Below are 26607 nucleotides of genomic sequence, written 5' to 3' on the forward strand. Positions count from 1 at the left end.
CCTCGATATTAACTTGATCTTACTTGAAAAGGTTAAATGTGAGATGCTGTGTACCATGTGCAATTCGATTGGTCAATCTATAAGCAGAACACCTTTTATTCAAACAGTGTAGTTTGAAAAAAACAAAAGAAAGAGGAACTTAGAATAACTTAACTCTGTTGGAAAGCTTAAAAAAACAATGGATACAGTAACTAATCCAATATCGTACCCCTGGCAAAAAGGCAAATTCAGAAAAGCAGATTTTCTCTCAAGCAGTCCAATTGGCAAGAAAGAAATAAAGCAGTGGCTTCCCAGAGACAGTGTAGCAGCCATGAGAGATTCACTGCCTTCAACACTGCTGAGACCCCAGCAAAAGCTGACTAAAATCCTGGATCTGTGAAAGTTTGACTGTACCCACTGAAGCTGCTTCTCTTGTTCTGACTTGTAATAAAAGGCCACAAAAGTTGTTTAACTTCTCCATAGACTGCTCATCACCTGACCCCCATCTCTGTCTAAAAGAAACCAGCACAAAACACGCCACTTAAGGCTACAGCATTGTCACATACTTAATGGAGGAAGTAACATGAGTTTGTGGCAACTTCTGCTTGTGGGGGAGTTGTAGCACTTTCTGTGGTTGCAGGGAAAAGTGCCAGGGGTTGTGGGGCTGGAGTGAAGTGTGAAGCAGACAAGGGAGTCAGAGAGTGGTCCCTCCGAAAAGCAGATAAGGGTGGAGATGGAAAAATGTCTTTGGTGGTGGGGTCGGATTACAGACAGCGGAAGTGTCAGAGGATGACGCGTTGGATCTGGAGGTTGGTGGGGTGTTACGTGAGGATGAGGGGGATTCTGTTTTGGTTGTTATTGTAGGGAGGGGGGTGTGAGGCATGAGTTGTAGGAAATGTGGGAGCCATGGTTGAGGGTGGGCGGGGGGGGGGGGGGAATGATGTTGCGGTCCTCCAAAAATGAGGACATGTGAGATGTTTGGGAGTGGAATTCTGTTTGGAGGGACCACTCTCTCCGTGACTCCCTTGTCTGCTTCACACTTCACTCCAGCCCCACAACCCCTGGCACTTTTCCCTGCAACTGCACTAAGTGCTACACCTGCCCCTGCAGCTCCCCTCTCACTCCCAACCTAGGCCCCAAAACGACCTTCTACATCAAGCAGATGTTCACCTGCACATCTGCTAACGTGGTATCCTGCATCTGCTGTTCCAGATGTGGATGCCTCTACATCGGGGAAAACCAGCGGAGGCTTGGAGACCCCTTTGCAGAACACCTACACTCAGTTCGCACTAAACAACTGCACCTCCCAGTCGCGAACCATTTCAACTCCCCCTCCCATTCCTTAGACGACATGTCCATTCTGGGCCTCCTTGTTGTGCCACAACAATGCCACCCAAACGTTGCAGGAACAGCACCTCATTTTTTGCTTGGGAGTCATGCAGCCCAATGGTATCAATGTGGACTTCTCAAGCTTCAAAATCTCCCCTCCCCCAACCGCACCCCAAACCAAACCCAACCTAGCTTGTGACCGCCTTCCTAACCTGTCCTTCGTCCCACCTATCCCTCCTCCCACCTCCAGCCCCACCCCCATCTCCTACCCACTAACTTCATCCCCGCCCCCTTGACCTGTCCTTCCTCCTTGGACTGACCTATCTTCTCCCTACCTCCCCACCTACACTCACCTTTTACTGGCACCATCTCCGCCTCTTTGACCTGTCAGTCTCCTCTCCATCTATTTTCTCCTCTATCCATTTTCTATCCACCTCCCCCTCTCTCCGTATTTATTTTAGCATGCGCTTCCCCTCCCCCCATTTCTGAAGAAGGGTCTGGGCCCGAAACTTAACCTTCCCACTCCTCTGCTGCTTGGCCTGCTGTGTTCACCCAGCTTCACACTTTGTTATCTCAGATTCTCCAGCATTGGCAGTCTCAATCTGTTGTGTACTGCTACTCAACACACAGCATGTTCTTAAACATTCCTTGCAAGGGTAGCAGAATATCTTTATTTCTCAAGTAATAATGCTGTTATATTCATGAAATTGTTAAATGCATTTTCAAGTTCAGTAAGTATAATGTTTAAATATGTTTATTGAAATGGGATTAAATGGACTAATTTTATATAGATGTATTATGTATGTTAAATAAAAATGAAGACTGCAAAATCAGAAGCAGGCGTTCATGCCACAAAAGAAATATCCTCAGTTTATATTGGTCAAAAGACTAATGTTTTTTGATTTTGGTTTATTTGTAGATGGTTGGTATCAGCCTTCATTGCTTCGCCATGATTCTGTAGATTCAGGTGTTTCTAAGAGTGTTCAAGTTAGCCTTTTTGGAAGTCAGGTTTGGAAAGAAAGTGCCAGTTGGCACAATGCAAATAGAGGCCATGATGTGATCAACCAGCGTGGTAGCAACAATGCCCATCGACACTGGAATGGCAACTTTCATAACCGGAAGAGTTCAGGATTCCAGGACAAACCACCTGCTGAGGTAAAGGAGGAGAAGAAGGATGAAAAAGATGAAAAACTTCAGTTTGAAGAGGAAGACTTCGTAAGTTTTCTTCAGTAACCTTAAATAGTTTATAGGCAAATATCCCTGTTAAGATGTGTTTACTGAAGATATTTGAATTCATTCAGTAAGAATAATAAGTTCAGTACTAATCTTGGATATGCTTTGTTTAAACAGCCGTCTCTGAATCCTGATGCAGAAAAACAGCCCAGCCAGAGCAGACCAGTCAGTACACCAGCAGGAGTATGGGGTAAGATGTTGAAACTTTCACATGTCTGTCACAGTAAAGACCATTTATGTGACACCAAACTCTGGTTTAACTAGCACTTTATGAACCAGCACTTCCTATTAAACCAGCAAAAAGTACATAGTTCATGCCGGAGGTACTGTATTGTCGTGATCTCTGCAATCCCCAAGTTGTTGGTTGAGGGTGTAAGTTAGAATGCACTGTGCCAGTAAGTTTTATTTAAGGCAAAGTGGTGTTACTGTTTAAGTACCCTAAGTATAACAGTGATGTATATACACTGTGTGTTTTGACATTGATTATGTGGACTGGATCAACTGGAATATTTGACCAACCAGTACATTCCTGATCCTACAGGTGCTGGTTATTAAAACATTTACTGTACTTTGGAATTTTCAAGCTTTCAGTACACTTATTCACATTGGTCGTATTTTATGTTCTTTTCACTATCTCCAGTCAAACTTGAGTTCCAGCTCTGGCGTTCCCCATGTATTATACAGTACGAGTTAGATTTTTATTAACCTATTGGAAAAGATTGAGATTGCATCTTTTGAAGTCAACAGTGCAGATCCAAGACTATTTAGTCTTTTGAAGCAGGCTTGCAGGGTCCTCTCAAGATGTAGCAAATCATGTACGAAGGATAGATCTTTGATATTGTTTAAAAACATAACCCCACGCTTTTCGAAAGTAATTTCAAATATATTACTCAAATAACTAACATGAGTAATCTCTGCCACCAGGCCAGCCTTGTTGTAAAGGTTACTGAGTTTGGTGTGATCAGAAATTTAAAAAGGGAAGCCACCTGTATCTTCCAGATCAGTGTCCTGTACACAGTAATTAAATTGATCAATTAAACCCAAACACTCCCTTTATTACTCCATAAGCAATGATAACGCTAACAGAAGTTTTGTGTGGCCAAGGCAGTGTGTGTGCTGCGGACAATACATTAGGAAAAATACTTCATTTATTATAACATTTCCTTGTTTGTAATTTCCTGTATGCAGTTAAAGGCCAAGTATATGTTCAGCTTGTTGCAATGCAGGTGTTAGAAATTTTGAGTTGTTGGACACTTTGAGATGGAGTTCAACCAGATCAGTTTTGGAGTAGATTTGTAGCTCAGGTTGTGGTTGGTTGGGTCAGTGAGCTGGTTTGTTGTTCTGCAGATGTTTCATTACCCTGCTGGGTAACATCATCAGTGCAGCCTCCGATGAAGCGCCGTGTGTTTTCACGCCTGGTATTTAAACGCTGGTGTTCGTTGAGCTGGGTTACCTCACTTCTGGTTTTCCTTTGCAGTGGAGTATATAAAGGGTCAAGCTCTGTGTTTGTCACTGGACTTCTTAGTGGAGAACCAGGCCTTTAGGAAACTGCGAAAACTGGTTCCTGGTGTTGTCCCAGTCAAACTGATGTTTGTCCTTACCCTTGTGGATGGAGATGAGTGAGTTTTGGTCATGGTTTTTTGTTGCCAGTTGATGTTCGTGTACTTTTGGGGCTAATTTTCTTCCTGTCTGTCCAATGTCATGTTTGTCACAGTCTTTGCAGGAGATCTTTGTATGTTATGTTGGCCCTGTCCATATTTGCTAGCGGGTCTTTGGTTTGGGTTACCAGTTGGCGTAGGGTTGATGTGGGTTTGTGTGCTACTCTGATGCCCAGTGGTCGTAGGAGTCTTGTGGTCAGTTCAGATGTGTTCTTGAACTAAGGTAGTGCGATGAAGGTGTCGGGCCATGCAGTAACTTCCTGACGTCGTTCCTGTAATAGGCATCTTCTGACCCAGTTTTTTGGGTAAGTGTTGTCCTTGAATACGTGGAGGAGGTACTCTTCTTTTTGGTATAATTCTGTGTTGCTGTAGTGTGTTGTTGTCTGTTTAAACACAGTTTTCACACAATGTCATTTTTAGGTGTTCGGGTGGTTGCTGTTGTAATTCAGTGTTTGGCCAATATGTGGGGTTTTCCTATGTATAGGATCACCTATCTCCGGACTAATAGCTGAAGCGGCAATGCGGAGACTCAAAAGCACGGCCCTTACGCGAAGCCAACCGAAGCTATGGATACGATGCATGATTATTAAACAGACCAAACTAAAGGAGACACACCAACTAATAAACAACTCTCACCAGCTTCAGATTCACCAAGGAAGAGGAAAAGAAGAAACAGCTCCCATTCTTTGACATCATGGTGAAACACAGGACCAACGGGGAATTCCGAACAAAGGTATACAGAAAAGCCCCTCACAGTGACCAAGTACTGAATTCCAAGTATTCAAGAACAACAGATACCTGAAAAAACTGAGTCAAAAGATGCCTATTACAGGCACGACACCAAGAAGATACTGCGTGCTCCGATACCTTCATCGCACTACCTTAAATCAAGTACACGTCTAAACTGACCACAAGACTCCTACGACCACTAGACATCAGAGTAGCACACAAACCCATATCAGCCCTATGCCAACTGCTAACCTGAACCGAAGACCTGTCACCCAGCATGGACAAGACCAATGTAATACGCAAGATCCCCTGCAAAGACTGTGACAAACATTACATTGGACAGGTAGGAAGAAAATTAGCTGCAAGAGTACGTGAACATCAGCTAGCAACAAAAAGACGTGACCGGTACTCACTCATTTCCATTCACATGGATAAGGAAAACTGCCAGTTTGATTTGGACAACACCAGGATCCCGGGACAGGCCAAGCAGAGACAAGCATGGGAATTCCTAGAGACTTGGTTCTCCACCAAGAAGGCCATCAACACAGAACTTGGCCCTATATTTACACCACTGCAAAGGAACACCGGAAATGAGATAATCAAATCCAGTGGACCCCAGAGTTTAAATACCAGGCAGGAAAACACAACTGCACTTCATCAGAGGCTGCACTGATGTTACCCAGCAGGGTAATGAAACGTCTGCGAATAACAAACCAGCTCAGCGAGCCAACCAACAACAACACCGAAGCGTTTAAGAGAAAGTAGGAACTGCCAATGCTGGAGGTTCTGAGATAACGCGGTGTGAGGCTGGATGAACACACCCAGCAGCGTCAGAGGAGCCAGAAAGCTTGACATCTCGGGTCGGGATCCTTCTTAATGGCTGTGTTCATTCAGCTTCACACCATGTTGTCACAGAAGCATTCAAGTTTGCTTCTTTTGGCATTCTTTGACTTTTTTAAAAACTTAATCACTTTTTTCTTGTAACTGTTTCTGAAACTGACATGTCAAAATATTGTCAAAATATTACTGAAACCATTGTGGGGAAACAAATAAGACATCAAACTATGAGAACAATCAAAGCAGATGATCACTTGAAAAGTAGTAATCAGAACTTAAATCTACACTGCCTTTGTTCACTTATCAATTGGCTAGATCATATCCAATATTTTCAGAGCTAAGCAATTTATATACCCAGTGTCCATGTTCAGCCTGTCTTCAGTCATCACTTATGTTTATATTGCTTGGCATGACGGGAAGGACTGAGTAGCCTGTTCCCTTCCCAAATATAATCGATTCATTTTGGCTGGCTGACATCGGCAACCTGAAGTGGATGAAGAACTGTGCATCCTATCACTGTGACTCAGGAGTCATTAAACTATGCAAGTATGCAAAATTAAGATAATAAAATGTGAGGCTGGATGAACACAGCAGGCCAAGCAGCATCTCAGGAGCCCAAAAGCTGACGTTTCGGGCCTAGACCCTTCATCAGATGAAGGGTCTAGGCCCGAAACGTCAGCTTTTGGGCTCCTGAGATGCTGCTTGGCCTGCTGTGTTCATCCAGCCTCACATTTTATTATCTTGGAATCTCCAGCATCTGCAGTTCCCATTATCTCTATGCAAAATTAAGTTTTTTTTTTCAACAACTTGTCGTGTTCACTTTGAATAAGCAGCCATTGAATTTTGAAAATTTGATTTGAACCAAATGGTGGATCTGAGGTTTATCTATACTGAGAAAATTGTTTGTTTGTTTTTTTTTTGTCCAGTTCCCGTTCAACCCCGAGTGCCTTTGCATCAGCAGAGCAATCTTGGGAGAGAACTGGAGATCTAAACAGAATCGATTGTGATCAGCTCCTTTTTGGTGATGTCTGTTAACGAAGGTTGCAATCCTAATGGATTGAGGGAGGAATGATCAGGATGTTTTGTTTTTGAAACGTTTATCTTAAAACTACCATTAACCTTGTCCTGTTTTCTGAAATTATGATAATTTACCATCTTGTATCTGACATTCTGAAATGCATTGTGAATAATCTCAGTTGGGACAGATGTGCTGGTTGTATTTCAAATTTGATTAGGACATTTACTGTGCATTTGTCAGTTAGAACAACTGTAATGTCCTTTGCTTGATGGAACTGTATATATTTTACATCGGAGATTAGAAATTTGTAATGCTTACCTCAAGTGTTCCACTGTACAGTTGAATCCTTGGAAAGATTTAAATCATCTGTCAATTTTTTTTATCCTAAATGCAGAAAACCCTCCAAGTGCCAAGCAGCCAGTTTCCAAGATGCTGGTCATCAAAAAAGTTCTGAAAGAGGAACCAATATTCTCAACGAGCTTTTGTTCCTCAGGAAACCCTTTTTCTAACAGCAACAAAAACAGTGCAAGTCCAAGCGTTTACAAAAATCTAATACCCAAACCAGCAGCTCCTCCCACAAAGGTATTGTCATCCATAGTTTTAATTTTTTGCAGTGGTTTCATAGGCTGCTTATTGTGTGAAGTGTATATGATGCTCACGAAATAAATCAGTATAATACAGAAAATAGTTGATATGTTAATTGGTGAATTTGAGGTTAAACATTATTATTAAAATAAATAATAGTAATTAATTATTGTCACAACTAAATGTCTATGTTCCAATTGCAGCTGAAAAATAACATATTTGCCACATGTTTTCAAATTTAGCCAGGTCCATGGAAATCTGCTGCAAGGGAAAACAAACCCGGCTTACTTTATTCTGGTCAAGATTCAGCATTTACAAGTCCTCTTGCAATGATCAAACCTACAGTACAGTCTACTAGTAGTTGTCACATTTCTCCAAAAGAGGTATGATTGTATTCCAGTCAGTTTCAAATTATAATTTATCAGTTATCTCCTCTATGAATGAATTTAAATCTTTTCTAATATTACTTTGGAATTAATGGCCTGTCTGAGATCGCAAAGCACTTTAATATGCAGCATTGATCTGTAGCCATGCTTAATCCTTTTATTTTTAGTGGTGCACTTTTCAGTATTAATCCAGGCAAGTATTTGTTTGTGTACAGTGTGAGATGATGGAAGATGTGGGGTATGGCTTTTAGGGGTTGGTTAGCTCAATTGGCTTGATTGCTGGTATGCAACGTAGCGTGATGCCAGCAGCATGCATTCAATTCCTGCACTGACTGAGGTCACCATCAAGGTCCCACCATTTCAACTTCACCCCTTGCCTGAAGCATAGTGAACCCTGGGTTAAATTCAACAGTTGTCTCTCTGTTGAGAAAGCAGCCTACAGTTCTGGAACTACAGTGATTTTACCTTTACTGCTTGTACTGCACATTATGGAAGGGGAAGTGCATATCTAAAAGTCATTCAATTAGTTTTAAGATGTATTTGTACTTTGTTTTGCTGTCTTTATCAATGGCATCATATACAGGGAACTATAGGACTAGAAAAGGACCATGCAACGTCTTGAGATAACAAGGTGTTAAGCTGGATGAACACAGCAGGCCAAGCAGCATCAGAGGAGCAGGAAAGCTGACGTTTCAAGCCTAGACCCCCCTCCAGAAATGAGGGAAGGGGAGTGGGTTCTGAAATAAATAGGGAGAGAGGGGGAGGCGGATAGAAGATGGATAAAGGAGAAGATAGGTGGAGAGCAGGCAGATCGGTCAAGGAGGTGGGGATGGAGCCAGTAACAGTGAGTGTAGGTGGGGAGTTGTGGGGGGTGGGATAGGTCAGTCCAGGGAGGACGGACAGGTCAAGGGAGCGGGATGAGTTTAGTGGTTGGAGATGGGCGTCGGGTTTGAGGTGGGAGGAGGGGATAGGAGGGGGAGGGGAGATTTTGAAGCTTGTGAAGTCCACATTGACACCATTGGGCTGCAGGGTTCCCAAGCAAAATATGAATTGCTGTTCCTGAAACCTTCAGGTGGCATCGTTGTAGCACTGCAGGAGGGCCAGGATGTTCATGTCATCTGAGGAATGGGAGGGGGAGTTGAAATGGTTCGTGACTGGGAGGTGCAATTGTTTCGCGCAAACCGAGCGTAGGTGTTCTGCAAAGCGGTCCCCAAGTCTCCGCTTGGTTTCTCCGATGTAGAGGAGACCACAAACAGGAACAGCGGATACAGTATACCACATTAGCAGGTGAACATCAGCTTGACATGGAAAGTCACCTTGCAGCCTGGGATGGGGATGAGGGGTAGGTGTAGCACTTTGTGGTTGCAGGGAAAAGTGCCGGGTGTGGTGGGGTTGGAGGGGAGCGTGGAGGGGACAAGGGAGTCCCGGAGAGAGTGGTCCCTGTGAATGGCAGATAAGGGTGGGGAGGAAAAAATGTCTTTGGTGGGGTCAGATTGCAGACAGAGGAAGTGTCGGAGGATGTTGGATCTGGAGGTTCGTGGGGTGGTACGTGAGGGCGAGGGTGATTCTGTTTCGGTTGTTGTTGCAGGGAGGGGGTGTGAGGGATGGGTTGTGGGAAATGCGGGAGACACAGTCAAGGGGTTTCTTGACCACAGCGAGGGGAAAGTTGCCATCTTTGAAAAACAAGGACATCTGAGATGTTCGGGATCGGTATGCCTCATCCTGGGAGCCAATGTGAAGGAATTGGGAATCGGGGATGGTATTTTTGCAAGAAGGTGGGTGGGAGGGGTTGTATTCTAGGTACCTGTGGCACTTGGTGGACTTGAAATGGATATCAGTTTCCATGTGGTTGCCAGAGTTGGAAACAGAGGCCTAGGAAGGAGAGAGAGGTATCATAGATGGTCCAGGTGAACTTGAGGTTGGGGTGGAAGGTGTGGGTGAAGTGAATGAACTGTTCAAGCTCCTCGTGGGAGCATGAGGCGGCGCCGATACAGTCATCAATGTAATGGAGGAAGAGGTAGCCTCATTCGCCCCCTTGATGTGTCTGTCCTCCCTGAACTGACCTGTCTCCTCCCTAACTCCCCACCTACACTCATGTTTACTGGATCCATCCCTGCCTCTTTGACCTGTCAGTCTCTGCTCCACCTATCTTCTCTGTCCATCTTGTATCCGCCTCCCCCTCTCTCCCTATTTACTTCAGAACCCCCTTCCCCTCCCCCATTTTCGAAGAAGGGTCCAGACCCGAAACATCAGCTTTCCTACTCCTCTGATGCTGTTTGGCTTGCTGTGTTCATCCAGCTGTACACCTTGTTATCTCAGATTCTCTAGCATCTGACTATCTCTGAAATAATACCTTGATTGGCTGTTTTTTTACCTTTGAACTTCCATTCTGGTGTGTCCTTCTGGCCAGAGGAATCCTAAGTTGCTCATCAATTGAACTCCCTGCTTGGAACTGAGAGCGCAACACAGTGCTGCCTGCTTTCCCATTGTTTAGAACAGAAACTGAGCGAAAGATTAGACTTTCTATTTCACACCACTCGTGCTGTGTGTTTTAATGTCCAGACCCGAAACGTCGACTTTCCTGCTCCTCTGATGCTGTTTGGCCTGCTGTGTTCATCCAGCTGACCACCTTGTTATCTCTGATTCGCCAGCAACTACAGTTCCTACTATCCTGTATCTAATTTATATCAGACTTTTTTTCATTTTGAGGGATTAATTTCTCTCCACCAGTGCTCTTCCCTGGGGCCTCAAATATAAATACATACCTGAGGTAATTCAGAGCTCCATTTTCTGTGTCAACATTCAGATTACCTTTTGTTTTTACCAAGCTCCTTTGGTTTGCTGTGACTCGGTGAGAACTTTTATCTTTTGTCATTGAATTCTTTCCGAAGCATTGCTCAAGTTTGCTTGAGCACTCTTGATCAACTGTATTCTTTGTCCCTCTGATTTAGGAATACTGTTCCTTGCTAATTTGTTTTGTGCCAAAATACCACACCTTTGCAACAGAGTATTGCAACTTTTCTTTCTAAATAACATTGTGTGATCTGAACACTCTTTTTCCACTTTTGTCCAGCCCTGCCATCCCTGTTTCTATTTCCTGTTCTCGTACTTTAAATATGCAATATTTGAGTAAATCTAAAAGAAAAGCAAATGAATTATGAAAATATGAAACAATGTCTCAAAGCTGTTAATAAAGTCATTTGGGATATTCAAAAAGGAGCTGTATATTTCAGTATTAGTATTAAGATATGGACAAAAGGCAGGTATTGAGAATTAAATATCAAGCTGTCAGGCATAACAGAAATGGCACAGTAGGAATGGTTCTTGCCTAAGGATTCCAATTTTGAGATTTTTTTTGAGGGAATTATTATAAATTATTAATTGAAAAAAATGATTTGTTTTAGTTCTAGAGCTTGCAAGGTCCAATGAGGGCCAATGATTACATTTGGTGTTTAATTTTGACATTCTCAACAAATTAGTTAAAAATACTTGTTATCATGAGGCCTTGTTTTCCCGTCCTGTTGTTTTGCATTGTCTGTGACATTGCTTGACTAATTTTCAATGTCAATTTAATGAAGTTGCGTCACACAACTGTGGGGCTGAATTGTTGTTAAAATGCAGTAGCCCAGTTGACAAAAATCTCAAACAAAATTTCTCAAATAATTTTGGTTTGTGAATGCTCTTATTATGAATTTCACACTGTATAACAAAATGAGGAAAATAATATCTTTAATTTAACAATATTAAACTTAGTTATTTTCTTAAAGCAGTTCCTTTTTTTTTTCAGACTCCTTCAAGTACCACCCCTCCAATAGAGATCAGTACAAATCGTTTAATGAAACTAACTCGGGTAAAGTCAGATAAGAAGAGTGAGTTTCTGAAGGCACTGAAAGATGACCGGAGTGATGAAATCTCAGAACATAGAGACTTCGACAAATTAGAAGTTAGTGATATAGCCTGTTTCCACTTCTACACTTCAAGTTAAATGTTTGTTTGTTTGTTTTTTGCTGCAGACATTTGCTTACTTAGTTGGGTTTGATCACATGAGCCACACTGAAGAATTAAAATTCTTTCCTGCTAACATTAATGACATTGAACAGCTTTCAGGTTAGGGCACCTAGGTGCAAACTATATATTCTTAGACCCTGTGGGAATCCTGCTACCCCATAATGCAGGCACATTGGCAAAGAGGTCAAACAATTTGTTTTTGTTACCAGTGTAATGGGGATTTTTAAAATACATTTGTGCGCAGTTGATTGGAAAATATTGGTGATACCCCTAAGTGACAGTCTGAAATTACGTAGCTAAAGTAATGGGTCATTATGGGCCTTAAATCAAGCTGCATTGTGTAACAAGCACCATTTCCAGGTAAACAGTTTGTCCTTTTATGCCCTCTTGTCCTTCAGTTGTCAAGCCAAACTGGTGGCTTCATTTTACTTCTCAACCCCTTGTTTGGAAAGCAAAGGCATTGGAAAATTCCTCGTGAACGTAGATGAAAATTATAAAGTCAAACATGACATTGTAATATTGTTTCTTCCTTAGTTGTGGATGCCAGCTGGTAATGACACCCGAGTAATCTAAGGGGATTTCAGAAAATGATGAAGGCACAAGTGTTCTGAATGAGCAATTATTTAAATGACTTGGAAATGACTTTCACAGGTCACTGTGGAGAGAGCAGCAGTTGAAATAATCTTGAGTTGTTGCAGTGCGTCCTAGTCTCTCGCTCTCTCCATCTATGTATGAGTGTATATTCTCCAAGTTTAGCTAAGAAGTCCAGTCCAGGAACGTGAATTCAATGTTCACCTTTCACTTGGACGGGTTTGTGATGTTCCAGTATTGTGGTTGCACCCATGCAGGAAGTACTGAACATTCCATTGTAGTCCTTGGTACAGCTGTGTAGATATAGAATTTTTGAAGGGTCAAGAGGTGAGCTACTAATCAGTTTTTCTTAATCATTCTTCTACATTTCTTTTTGTTGGTCTTGAAATAGATAATTGCTGATGGGCTTTACATTTCTTATTGGGAGTATGCAGTTTCATGACTGATGCTACGAAACTTTTAGAAATGCATTTTCCTGCTTTGAAATCAATTCTTGATCACCCTGCTGTTTCGGGGGCCTCCTGGAATTTAGATCTTGGCTTGAAGAATTCAAACTCATATTTATCACTTGCCTAGTAAGTGGCACCATTTTCTCTCTATAGGAAATTGTGATAACACAAGATTCGTGTCAAAGTACTGCTTTGTGGCAGATCAATCATTACAAATACAAATATTCCAAAGCAAGGTCACTGGACCTGAAGGATTACCTCTGCTTTATATCCATAGATATTCCCTAATCTGCCAGGTTTCTCTAGAAATTTGTCTTTTCATGGCAGTTTACACAAGACTAAATCTAGTATAATGTGACACGATTAATTTGTTACCTGAAAATAAGGACATGTCGAGGTTGCATCAACTACAATGTGAAGGGGAATCTGCAGGTGTCGAGCAGCAGTGTATAATGAGAATCCCAGCATTGTCTGGGTGAATTTAGGAACCAAGTTCTGAACATAACCTGAATGAGTAAAAATGCCCAGTAAATATATTAAAGCAACAGTTTTATTGAATATAATAAAATGATTATCAGACAATTCTAGATGATAAAAGAATATAGAAAAATCAAAGAGAAGGAAAGCTGCATTTTCTTTCAAATAAGTTACTTTTTCTGTGTACGACATAAAAAGGAGGGCAGAATGCAACTTTATTGCAGCATCAACGTTGAACTGATTGGTCTACCGACAATCCAGAATGGTAAACTAACTTCAAATTAATCTGTCCATGACCATTCTAAAAATTATAAATGGCTTGGTGCATATGTTTGCAAGCGTCCAAATAGCTTTTCAAAGGGTCCTTTGCTCTGTCCCTTTCCTCCATAGTCTTTCGTAGTTAACTGTTGACCACTTGGCTGCAGCAAGACATTCTGAAAAAATGTGCTTTTAAGCTAAATTTCTGGCTCCATTCCAGTTTTTCCCACGCTTCCATCCAGAGTCTCTTGAAACAAAGTCTGAACAAACTGACTTATATCTCTCATGCCCGTAGCAAAACTTGACTGCTTTGTAAAACTTGCGTTGTTGACCCAACTTGGACAACATCTCTTACGTGTACGTGGTCCGTCAATTGAACACCATTTTAATGATCACCATTTATAATGTTGTGTAATTCAGCGATCATTGGGGCCAATACAATAAGGATAGTCCCTCTTTTTAAACCATGAAACAAAAACTTTGTAAGTAATTCTCCCCCTAGATACAAGTAAGAACTATAAAAGATATCTAGGGGAACAGGGCCAATAACTATGGCTAGAAAATTTTTCACAGCTGACTACATAATTGATCAGTTTTGACAAAGCACTTTGGTTCAAGTAATCAGTACTTAGAATGTAGAAATTCTGTTCAGGTTTGCTGAAAGATCAAAAGTGGTGCAGAAAGGAGGTACAAAAGATAAAATTGTACCAACTTATCATTTTCAGCTGTAGGCCTTCAAGTGATGTAAACAGGTAACATAAGCACCGAACTGCATTCAAGATGTTCTCATAGGCAACACACTATGAGGTTAAAAGTGCTAAAACAATGGGATTTTTTTCCAGACCTGGAGCAGCTGATCTTTCTTCGTTTTTGTGCAGCTCCCATTCTCCTTTAGTTCCCTGCAAAATTAAATGGACATAGTTACTCTGGGGGTTGTTTCTAAAAAAAAAAAAATCTGGTTTGCTAATGTTTTTTAGGGCAGGAAAACTGACACGGGGCAATATTCACCCCGTAACTCACTCTGCAGCAACTGGTGAGGGAATATTTCCAGAATTTCCTATACTCTGTGCTTTTGTTTTGATTTTTGTAGCGTTAACTGAATCCCCTCATTTTTTTAAAATTCAGGAGATGATATCAACAAGTGATTAGGATTGGAATCGAACTACGATAGTAGCTACAATACAAAATTTTTGAAATGGAAATGTATTGGCCCAGTATTTCCAATGACCAAACAGTGATTTCTGGAGCTTGCATTGGAGTTGCATACTGAGACCATGTGGAAATTCCAACTCAACGTAGTGAGGTGTTAACCCCAGAAAATAATATGTGCGACTAGCAATTTCTGTGTGTGTGGAATTCTCAAAGTTCTTAAAACTCAAATTTTCCCTAGAAATTAAACATTTCTGAGGGTTGCACCACATTTAGGCTTAATGATTATCCAGTAGTAGCTGAAAGGTTTTCAAAAAATGGTGCGTAGGATGCACACCCTTATCCATATCAATGATTCTGAGGTGGAGGTGGTTCATAGCTTCATGTTCCTAGGAATAAAGTAAGAAGGCATGGGATTCAGGGAAATTTAGGCCTCTGGATGCAAACCTGGCTGTCCAATAGAAGACAGAGGGTGATAGATGGAGAGTATTCAGCCTGGAGTTCGATGACCAGTGGTGTTCCGCAGGGATCTGTTCTGGGACCTCTGCTCTTTGTGATCTTTTATAAATGACTTGGATGAGGAAGTAGAAGGGTGGGTTACTGAGTTTGCCGATTGACATGAAGGTTGGTGGAGTTGTGGACAGCGTGGAGGGCAGTTTTTTGGAAGCAGTGCGACATTGGCAGAATGCAGAGGTGGACAAAGAAGTGGCAGATGGAAAAGTGTGAAGTGAATCATTTTGGAAGGTTGAATTTAAATACAGAATGTAGGGTTAGTGGCAGGATTCTTGGCAGTGTGGAGGAACAGAGGGTTCTTGGGGTCCATGTCCATAGATACCACAAAGTCCCTACCCAAGTTGATAGGGTTGCAAAGAAGGTGTACAGCGTATTGGCTTTCTTTGGCAGGGGAATTGAGTTTAAGAAACATGAGTTTATGCTACAGCTATACAAAACTCTGGTTAGACCACACTTGGAATATTGTGTTCAGTTCTGGTCACTTTATTATAGGAAAGACGTAGAAGCTTGAGAGAGGGTGCAGCGGAAATTTACCAGGATGCTGCCTGGATTGGAGGGCAGGTCTTATGAGGAACGGTTGAGGGAGTTTGGGCTTTTCTCATTGGAGCAGAGAAGGATGAGACGTGACTTGATAGAGGTGCACAAGATGGTGAGAGGCATAGATAGAGTAGATAGTCAGAGACTTTTCCCAGGGCGGAAATGACTATTACAAGGGGGCGTAATTATAAGGTGATCGGAGGAAAGGTAAAGGTGATATATGTGAGGTAGGTTCTTCACACAGAGTGGTCGGCATGTGGAATGCCCTGGCAGCAGTGGTGGTGGTGTCTGATGCTGTAGAGACTCTTAAGCAACTCTTGGATAGCGACATGGAGGATAGTGAAATGTAGGGTATGCAGGGTAGTTTGATCTTAGTAGGATAATAGGTCAGCACAACATGGTGGGACGAAGGGCCTATACTGTGCTGTACTTTTCTATTTTCTTAAATATCACAAAGTCTACCTTGTTCATTCACATTGCTACAATCAATAAAGCACAAGAACACTGCTACTTCCTCAGAGGCAAAGGAAAGTTAGCATATTTGCAATGACCCTTACCAGTTTTTATAGATGCAGCATAGAAAGCATCCTATCCAGATGCATCATTGCTTGGTATGGCAATTGTTCTGCCTAAGAACACAAGAAATCACAGAATTGCGAACGCAGCCCAGTCCATCACAGAAACCACCCTTCCTTCCAGTGACTCTGTCTACACATCCAGCTGCCTTGGGAAAGCAGCCAACATAATCAAAAACTCTTAGCACCTGGTTATATTCTCGTCCACCCTCTCCCGTTGGGCAGAATATGCAAAACTTTGAAAACACCAACAGATTTAAGAGCAGCTTCTTCTCCACTGTTATCAGACTTATAAATGATCCTTTCACGCAGAGAAAGATTAACTCCAGTGCACCATCTCTGTAGCTGTAACACTATATTCTGCATTCTGTTCTGTTACCCTGATGTAGTTACATAAGGCCTGATTTGTCTAATTAACCATGCAAAACAATTCTTTTTATCTTGGTTCAATAATATGACAATGTGACAATAATAATAATAAATTAAACCAAATCAAATAAAAAAAACCTACTGTGATTTTTTTTTGGTAAGTATTACCTTCTTTCCCAATTCTCAACTAAACCTCCACCTCAGTGCCTCTGAAAAAGACAGTACCTCTTTATTAGCATGTTAGTGCCAGTGAAAATGTTTAACAATATTATGAAAACCTAGTTGCAGCTCATTAAACATTTTCCCAAGATGATTTTTTACTGCAAGACTGCATAAAAGTGGAAGTTGTTACAATTCATTGCTTGGTAATTATACTCTGGAATTTGGGTTTAGGTGTTAAACTGGTGGAATCGCAACAGTGCACTCTCTCTGAAGATGTGTAGAATCATGGATAACAGTTTCAGTATTCATAAATCTACACAGACACTGGAAATTTCTGTTGATGACTGACCATTTTACCCAGATTACCACCACAGAATCTGGGTCAGTAACCTGGTCAAAAATAATCTTTTCACACGTCTCATTTGTGCTGACTTAAGTTTTGTACTTGATGATTTGCAGTAGGATTATTGATACTGTAGTTATCATTGGCCTAGTTCAAGAATTTAGAACGCAGCTATTTTGAGTTCTGTCGCACATTTACGGCTTCTGTTTGAGTAATTCTGTTCCCTCCACAGTTGTTCTGTTGCAAAATGAACAGTACATTGATGTTATGGACCAGACCAAACCCCCTCAAAATATTCAGAAGGTGGTCTAGACTCTATTTTTTTTCTTATTTTAAAGGTCAATGTAAGGTGTTGCGTTCCAGACCCTATTCAATCGGTCAAACTACCAGGTTTAAAGCAAAACATACTTTTTGCATAGTTAAAATACAAAGAAAGAAGGAATTGGAACAACTTGACTCTTGGAAAATTTAACAGAATAATAGATACGGTAACAATTAGTAATGTCCCATAAAGGCACCCTAGATAAAAAGCAAATCCATGAAACAGATTATCTCACATGCAACTCCCATAGCAGACAGAGAACCTGCAACTTTCAGCTGTGCACAAGTCAGGGAAGAACTAGCTTCCACTTCTTCAAGACCCCAACAGCAACTGCTGAAAGCTAAACTAAAGATCTTGGTTCAGTGGGAGTTTGGCCACACCCATTCAGGCTGCTTCTATTCCAATGTTTTTTGCGGGGGAAAAGAAAATCCCAAGGCCTCTCACAAGCCATTCAGTGGTTCTGGTAGACTGCATGAAAGCGCCATTTTTCATCCTGAACAAAATACCTCCGAAAGCCACAACATCATCACATTGACAGTGAAGCATGAAATTGAAATGTATATTTCTATTCTGCAGTGGATTAAAACTATTTCACTTCAGTATGAATTATTTCTTAGTATCACATTATAGTGTGGCTCATTTATGCAAACCTTTTGTGTGTACCGTCTGGTTAATTGCCGATTGATTCCATTATACGTTTAGCCAGTGCTCAGTTTAAAACGTATTTTTTTCCATCCTTCAGTAATCTGGAAAATGAGTTGGAATTCAAATGTTACCGCTTCAGAATTATTTCCAAAAATAGCACTGTTCACTCTCTACTTGTACTGTTTGTACCTTACTTGTTTAATTGTTTTTTTTTCTGTAGGACTGTGTGGGTAATATTCCAGAAACAAATGAAAACGGGAATACAAATGGTCATCAGCATAGTCTGTCATTCTGTGGCTCAGAAAAAGATTATCTGTCCAGTTCTCTTGAAGCAGAACATAGGTATAATTATTTTGTATTTTTTGTGTGAGACTGTTGTGATGAATGTGTTTTTGGTTGCCTCACCAGCTTGGATGCTACAGTAAGTTTCCAAACCTAGATATTGATTTAGTACAGATCCGAGAGCATGAAAATCTTTTCTGTGTTGACTGTTCGAGGTCCAAGTAAAAATGAATAATAGGCTATTTTAGTCTTTGAGTGTAGAGTCACAGAAGACAAATGTGCATAACCTCACCTTGATTGACACAAATAATCATTCCTTTATAAACGTAAATATACTTGTCATGGCGAGATAAGTGTCACTGGTGTAGGAGTGATGCTGTTTTTAAGTTGTTTGTTCAGTGTACAGCTTCCATTTCTATGGTGCTTGTCATGTATAGGAGCATGTTACTAGTTACTTCACGGCAGTTACAAGCTACATTCGCATCACGCATTTAATGTAACACTCCATCCCAAGGCATGTCACAATTGAGAAGCAAAAACAACCAGGAGGAGAGAATTTGGGCAACAGTAGATTTGCTGAAGCTTTACAGAGTGAGGAATGAGTGAGGCAAATTGAAGAGGTTAGAGTGATTTGCACATTGTGAAAACCACATTACTGAAGTATCTGACACTGATAGTTAGTGTTTAGGGTCGGTTATTAAACATATTTTGGACTGGAGTGTTCCTTTCCAAGGAAGGAGATATAAGTTGTCATTCAAGATGGCTGCTGTGATCCCTCTGCATGTACCCATTTGCACCTCTGACGACATCACATTAGTGTAGTGATAAAGATGTTGGTGCACTTGCAAAAAGTTAGAAACGTAAATGATCTTTACGGAATCTTTTGAGGTTATTATATCTAATAAATGGGGTGGACTTTAATGTCAGTAATCCACTATGAAGTATGGTCAGTCTGATTTCAGCACAATTTTAAAAACAAAGCCTACTGCCAGAAAATTAGTGCTGAGGTAAATGGAGGATAAAAAGGACAGCTCCTAAAGAACAAGAGCTAAGTAAGTGACAGTGAAGTACACAAGGTCTACTAAAACATTGGAACAAAATCCAGTACAAAATTCTGAACACATTAGGCATGATAGAGATGCACAGGTGTTGAACTGGGGTGGACAAAGTCACATGACACCAGGTTATAGTCCATCCGGTTTATTTGAAATCACGATCTTTCGGAGCGCTGCTCCATCATCAGGTGAAGTGTTCAAATAAACCAGTTGAAGTGTAATCTGGTGTCATGTGACATCTGACTTTGAACACGTATAGTACTTGGCCTACTCCCATGGACTCATTTAAATGTTTTTCTTTGGCCTTGGTTATCTTACTTACAATTAGTGATTTTACAAAAACTCTGGATGCAAGTTTGAAAGCAGCACTCTAGCTTTGTGCATGCGCATGTGGTACACTACCCAATCATGACATAAGCCACAAACACTCACTTATATTTGGAGCAGATTGGTGTAGATTTCCAACTTGTTATATGTATGCCTTCCATGTGATTTAAATGAGAGTTGCCTGCACCTGGAGGTACTATTTATTTAAGTTACTTATACCACATTTTACATCTTTATTTTATTTGTCCTGTAGCAATTTTACAGACAAAAAAATTATTTGATTACTAGCATAAATGCCTTAACTGCAATCTATTTCTTAGCAAGACAGAATTACTGAGAACTGTGGGCTTATCACAGAGATATGAAAACAAAACTGCAGGACAATTTTTCTTCCTCGCTTAACCTTGCCATTGTCGTTTCTCCCTTCATTATTAGCTCATAATTTTTAGTAGTGGTTTTTTAAAGTCCTGGTCCGTTACCTCCAACATTGGAGGACGTTTCAGCTGGAGTATTCAATCATTCATTTTAGTTAGTGTTCAGCATTTGCACTTTTGTTTGGATTCTTATTTTGGACAATATGCAAAGCTGAATATTGCGAATTGTCAGATCTGTTGGTTCAGTAATCAGATGGAAACTTCATTTAGTACTGGGTGAGTGGTAGAAAAGTATTGCATTTAAAATGTCGATACTGAAGGCAACAAGGAACGTGGGTTCATGTGAAAAATGGCAAAAGTTGTTTGAGGTATCATGCTGTGAGAGTGTTTTTTGTCTTTGATTCTATCTCAGGGAGTTTTATTTTCATTGTTTGTATGAAATGAATTTAAATTTAAGTGAGAATTTTGGGATTACTCAGTTTCATACAAAGTTAGGGTGTAGGATTTATCTTATGAAATTCTTAACACAAGTCTAATCTGTAAAAACAACAGGAGCCAATTTTCTTGGGCCCTGTTGCCTGTCTGAAGTATTCAGTGTTTGCCTAGGCTAAGATCATCTGATATTAATTTATATGACTCTTAGCACAAGATTTCCTGGTAAGTAAAATTAATTTTAGCAGTCCGCCCAGCTTGGAGCTTTCTGGTTTCTGCTGGATTACAATTAGTAGACCAGAAGAGCTAATGATCAACAGACTCAGTGCAAAACTCCCTTCAGCTACTCTTTTATAGTTCCACCTGTATATCCATGCACCCCTTCCTGTGAGAAATAAACTTTTTCCAGGAGTGGCATTTTAAAAATGCTGTATGTTCCTGTTCGGTCTTGAGTCCGGGAATTTTTCTTTTGAGTGTTCAGCAGCTAATTTAAAATTTTTTTTATAGACTAATCAACGTAAAGCAAGATGCTTTAAAAGTCATTATAAACATGGAAGGTCACAGCTTTGTTCATTTTAGAAACCTTCCTGTGCTTAGTTAATTCATTATCACTGCCTTATTTTATTTATAATAGCTTAATGTAAATATCTTCCTTTTGTGCAGCTAAATTTTGTTTGCAGGCTCACAGTTATCTTTATTCATTTCCGCACAGATTATTGAAAGCAATGGGTTGGCAAGAATGCTCAGAGAATGATGATAACTTCTTGCCTTTGACTGAAGATGAGCTCAGGGAGTTCCAGGCCAAAACTGAGCAGGTATGTATGTGTGTATTATGCTTTTTTTAAAAAAAAGGCACGCAACTATTTATGCTTTATTTGAAACCAAGTAAGCCAGTGTTTTGAATTTCATCCATCACACAACAGTGTTGTTTGCTAGAACCTTTATGTAAGATTTGGAATTCATTTTCATCGCAGCAGAACTTGAGCCTGCAATTTTCTGCAAACACTCCACCTCACACTGAAGTCACATGTCCATTAGCAATTGGGCATATGACCACCTAGCGAGTTTTGAGAAGATTTGTAGCTCAGATTGAGGTTCTGGATGTGAGTTTGCTCGCTGAGCTGGAAGGTTAGTTTTCGGACGTTTTGTCACCATTCTAGGTAACATCATCATTGAGCCTCCGACGAAGCGCTGGTGTTATGTCCCGCTTTCTATTTATCTGGGTAGGTTTCCTTGGGTTGGTGATGTCATTTCCTGTTCTTTTTCTCAGGGGATGGTAGATTGGCTCCACTTTGATTGGGACAACACATCCATCCTAGGACAAGCCAAACAGAGACATGCACAAGAATTCCTAGAAGCATGGCATTCCAAACGGAACTCCATCAACAAACACATTGATTTGGAGCCAATCTACCATCCCCTGAGAAAAAGAACAGGAAATGACATCACCAACCCAAGGAAACCTAACCAGATAAATAGAAAGCGGGACAAAACACCAGCACTTCGTCGGAGGCTCACTGATGATGTTACCTAGAATGGTGCCGAAACGTCTGAAAACTAACCTTCCAGCTCAGCGAGCAAACTCACATCATATGACCACCTTTTTTGAAGTCACTGTTGAATATTGTAAAAACCCATTTGCAGTGGTGCGATTTGAACCCAGAAGCACAGACCATTACCTGAGTCTATGGGTTGCTAGTCCAGCAACAATATCATAATGCCATTTTAACTGAAATCATTTCCATATTTGTTAGTCTAAATTTGTCTGTTTAAACCATAAGCCCTCAACCTTACTTTTGACCTGGGCCATAAGACTTCTTTTCAGAAAGTGTTTTACAACTAATCACAATTAAATAAAATAAATTTTAATTCCACACTTGCTTAATTGAGAAGTAGAAGTGCTCAAATAGAAATTATTAATTATTGATAAATAACCTAATCCTACACTTAAGTTATGTTTCAACTGTCCTACATTTCACCTCCACAAATGGCATATTTTAATCTTCTGTTTGGATCTCTTTTGCCATGCGCAAGTGCACCATATGTTTCCTTCATGCCATTTGAGTCAATCCATTAAATGTTCAAGTTGATGCTATCATAGATATAGAACAAGTAAAACCTATCCAATATTTCCTCACGTACATGTTATGATACATGTTAGTCTGTGTCCTTTTGAATGCAGTCACAGACTTCCTATCGTGTAGTGAACAGAACTGAATACAGTGTTCAACTTGTGATCTAACCAGCTTTTAATGTAGTTTCTGCATGAACTCCCTGTGCCTCAAATAATAAAGGTAAGTATCCCATATGCTGCCTTAACAAGTTATCTACCTGCCATATTACCTTCGAGGGTCGGTGGATATGCACACCAAGGTCCTTCTGATTTTCAATATTTTACTTCCTAGGGTTCTACAATTTATAGTAACAACCATATGCCTTGTTAGACCTTGCCAACTACATGACCTCACACTTTTAGTAATTAATCCCACCAGCAAGGATGGGCGAGCTGAATTTAGTGCAGAATAAGATACAGGCAGGCAACTTTTCAATCAGCTGATCAGGATTCACCAAGACACATCGGAATAATCGAGTCTGGAACTGACCAAGGCATCATTTGAGGGTTTCAGCAGTAGAAAGATGAAGATAGCGATGGCCTTCTTAGAGAGGTGAAACTGATTTGTTTTTTATTATGTTGAATATAAATAGTTAGAATCACAAAAGCGAAACTAATGGGGAGCATCAAAGAATGACAATAGGAGCCAGACCTGAAATAGAGCAAGACTAGTCAAGAGCAAAAAAGAGCGGAGGAAAAATAAAAGCTGAGAGAGATCAGATTGAGAATTTTTTTGAATTCATTCACAGATGAGGGCATTGCTGGTAGGCAGCATTTATTGCCTATCCCTAATTGCACAGAGGGCAGTTAAGAGCCAACCACATGGCTGTGGGTCTGGAGTCACGTAAGGATGGCAGTTTCCTTCCCTAAAAGACATTAGTGAACTAGATGGGATTTTCCTGCCAGTCAATAATGGATTCATAGTCATTATTAGATTCTTAATTCCAGATATTTATTGAATTCACATTCCACCATCTGCCATGGTGGGATTTGAACTCTGGTCCCCAGGACATTATCTGGGTCTCAGGGTTAACGGTCCAGCGATAATACCACTAGGCCACCACCTCTCTGTATGGAAGTTAAAAACATAGCTAACAGCAGAACTAGTGAAGAACGTAAAGGTTTACAAGTGCAATAATGTGAAAAGCAGGAAGCATAAAAAAACTAGCAAATTATTTCAGTAGTAGAAAGAAAAATGAAGTAATAAGAGAACATTGGCAAGAAATATAAAAACCAACAGGTTTACACACTATATGAAAAGAACAACAATTAGTCAACTGGCTGAGACTGGAGAAATAATAATGGCAAATGAGAAAATAACTGAAGCTTAGACCAGGAATTTGTGATGAAGGGTCTAGGCCTGAAATGTCAGCTTTCCTGCTCCTAAGATGCTGTTTGGCCCACTGTGTTCATCCAGCTCCACACCTTGTTAACCAGGAATTTGTGTATGTCTTGAGACACAATAGAAGAAATCAAAAGCATCCCAAAGGTAGTTGTAAATTTAGAGGAAAAAGTGAGCAAGGAACTTCAAGCGATTTCAGTAATGGGGAAATCTAATGAGACAAGAGACAGATAACTCTGCCATTCCTGATGGTGTGCAATCTACACTCTTAAAATAAGTGTGCAATTACATGATACCAGGTTATAGTCCAACAGGTTTATTTGAAATCCCAGGCTTTCTGAGCGCTGCTCCTTCATCAGTGAAGTGACTTCAAATAAATCTGTTGGACTATGACCTGGTGCCATGTGACTTCTGACTTTGTCCACCCCAGTCCAACACTGGCACTCCCATATGATTAAAATAAATGACAACATGGGAGGTAATTGTCAAAAGTCCCCTAGTTCTTGAGAAGTTCAAACAGATGGGAAAGCCACAACATAATACCTAAATTCCAGGAAGGAGGAACACAAAGCTGGAAACAAGAAGCCAGTTAACCTAACTTTTGGCATTGGGAACATGCTGGAAACCATGATTAAATAGGTTTAAAAATATCGTGCGTGATATTTATCGTAACTGTGGTGAAGTGGATTGTCGGAGAAACCACATCATGATTCAACCTTGTATCCTAATTAAGACTCAAGTGGTCTCAGTTTGTGTCACTAGTGGCATGCTGATCTCTCATCCACAAATTTTAAGTTGCATTCCAGTATTTTTTACACTCGGTCCAATCTTGACTCTTGAAGATAATCCTTCGGGGGGGGGCGCTACAATTTGGAGCTATGGTCTTTTGGATAAGAAGTTAAAAGAAGTCTGCCTGAGAATGACTACCTTGGTTGTCAGTCTTTTTGGCACATGCGGTTGCATAACGAAAACAAATCCACAAAATATAATTATGCAAGCTCTAAAAATATGAAAATACAAGTTAATTATTCCCCCCCCCCACATCCTCAGAGCAACTAATGAATCAACCATTGTTCAATATTCTTGGAGATTATTTCAAAATATTTCAATTTTTTGATAAATTTTGAATCATGTTTTAACTGAACATGCTTAACTAATATTATTAGAATTAATCTAAAATCTGAAAAGTATTTAGTCAAACTATTTCTGTTTTTAGCTGTGAAGGTTGGACATTTAATTCCAAGCTGTTGAGTACAGATATTTCATCACCTGAACAGTGGCTCAGTGGTTAGAACTGCTGCCTCACAGCACCTGAGACGCAGGTTCGATTCCACCCTCGTGTTGACTGTCTGTGTGGAGTTTGCACGTTCTGCTGTGTCTGCGTGGGTTTCCTCTGGGTGCTCCAGTTTTCTCCCACAGCCCAAAGATTTGCAGATTAGGTGGATTAGCCATGCTAAATTGCCCATAGTGTCCAGGGATGTGCAGCTTAGGTGGATTTCCCATGGGGAATATAGCAATAGTGTAGGTGCCTGGGTTTGTGCAGGATGAACTTGAGGGTTGGTGTGGACTTGATGGGCCAAAAGGCTTGCTTCCACACTTAAGAAATCTATGATAATGTAGATCTTGCTCATGAAATACATTCTCTCAGGCATTCAATGTGCATCATATCATGAAGGACAGTGACATTTAGTATGATTGCATTTTTAAAATCTGTTTGGCTTGGCTGATAGAATCTTCCAGGAATTATTTTACTTTGCAACCCAGTTTACCAATCTGAGAAGTGCTGTTGCTTAGAGATGGTGTTCAACTAAAATTTGTTGCTGTTGTACAGATGAGGACAGTGTCATTACATCCCAGAGTGTTTCACAGTTATTAACTACTTTTGAAGTGCAGTCATCGTTGCCAAATATGACATTTAACAAAGTTGACATATCATAAATAAGAATAGCCAGAAAATCTTTCAACCCTCTGCTTATCAGAAGTCTACCTACCTCCACTTTCGAAGTATTCAAAGTTTCTGCTACTGCTACCTTTTTCAGGAAAAGAATTCCAAAGACTTAATGACCCTTGGAGAAAAAATAATGTTTCAAAATAATGCTGTAAAATGGGTCACCCCTTTTTCTTAATCAGTGACCATTGTTCTAGATTGCCTTATAAAAGGAAAACTCCTCTCCACATCTACCCCATCAAGACACCTCGGGATTTTATGTTTCCATAAAATCATCTCTTACTCTTCTAAACTACATTGATTCAAGCTTAGCTTGTCTAACCTTTTCTCATAAGATGATAATCTTCTCTGAACTGCCTCTAATGCATTTGCATCCTTAAACTGAGTGACCAGTACCATGCATGTTCCAGATGTAATCTCACCAGGGCCTTACCTGAAGGATAACTTTCAAATATTTGTATTGAATTGCATTTGTAATAGATTATAACATGGTTAGCATTCCTAATTACTTGCTGCACCTGCATGCTAACCTTTTACAATTCATGAATGAGAACATCCAGATTCCCTGCTTCTGAGCTCTGT

At 40.5% G+C, this 26607-nt stretch overlaps 1 protein-coding gene across 2 annotated transcripts in view; it reads left to right on the forward strand.

The window, feature by feature from the left end:
• gpbp1l1 (GC-rich promoter binding protein 1-like 1) overlaps positions 1–26607 on the forward strand; it is an 85651-nt gene that overhangs the window by 53235 nt on the left and 5809 nt on the right. For both annotated transcript variants that reach the window (XM_048539825.2, XM_048539826.2), the window contains exons 5-11: positions 2228–2523; positions 2659–2731; positions 7178–7365; positions 7611–7751; positions 11542–11697; positions 18373–18494; positions 21335–21437. In XM_048539825.2, coding sequence (XP_048395782.1) covers positions 2228–2523; positions 2659–2731; positions 7178–7365; positions 7611–7751; positions 11542–11697; positions 18373–18494; positions 21335–21437 — 1079 coding nt within the window. The remainder of the gene's footprint in view (positions 1–2227; positions 2524–2658; positions 2732–7177; positions 7366–7610; positions 7752–11541; positions 11698–18372; positions 18495–21334; positions 21438–26607) is intronic.

This window comes from Stegostoma tigrinum, chromosome 8, assembly GCF_030684315.1.
Source record: "Stegostoma tigrinum isolate sSteTig4 chromosome 8, sSteTig4.hap1, whole genome shotgun sequence".
Taxonomy (NCBI): Eukaryota; Metazoa; Chordata; class Chondrichthyes; order Orectolobiformes; family Stegostomatidae; genus Stegostoma; species Stegostoma tigrinum.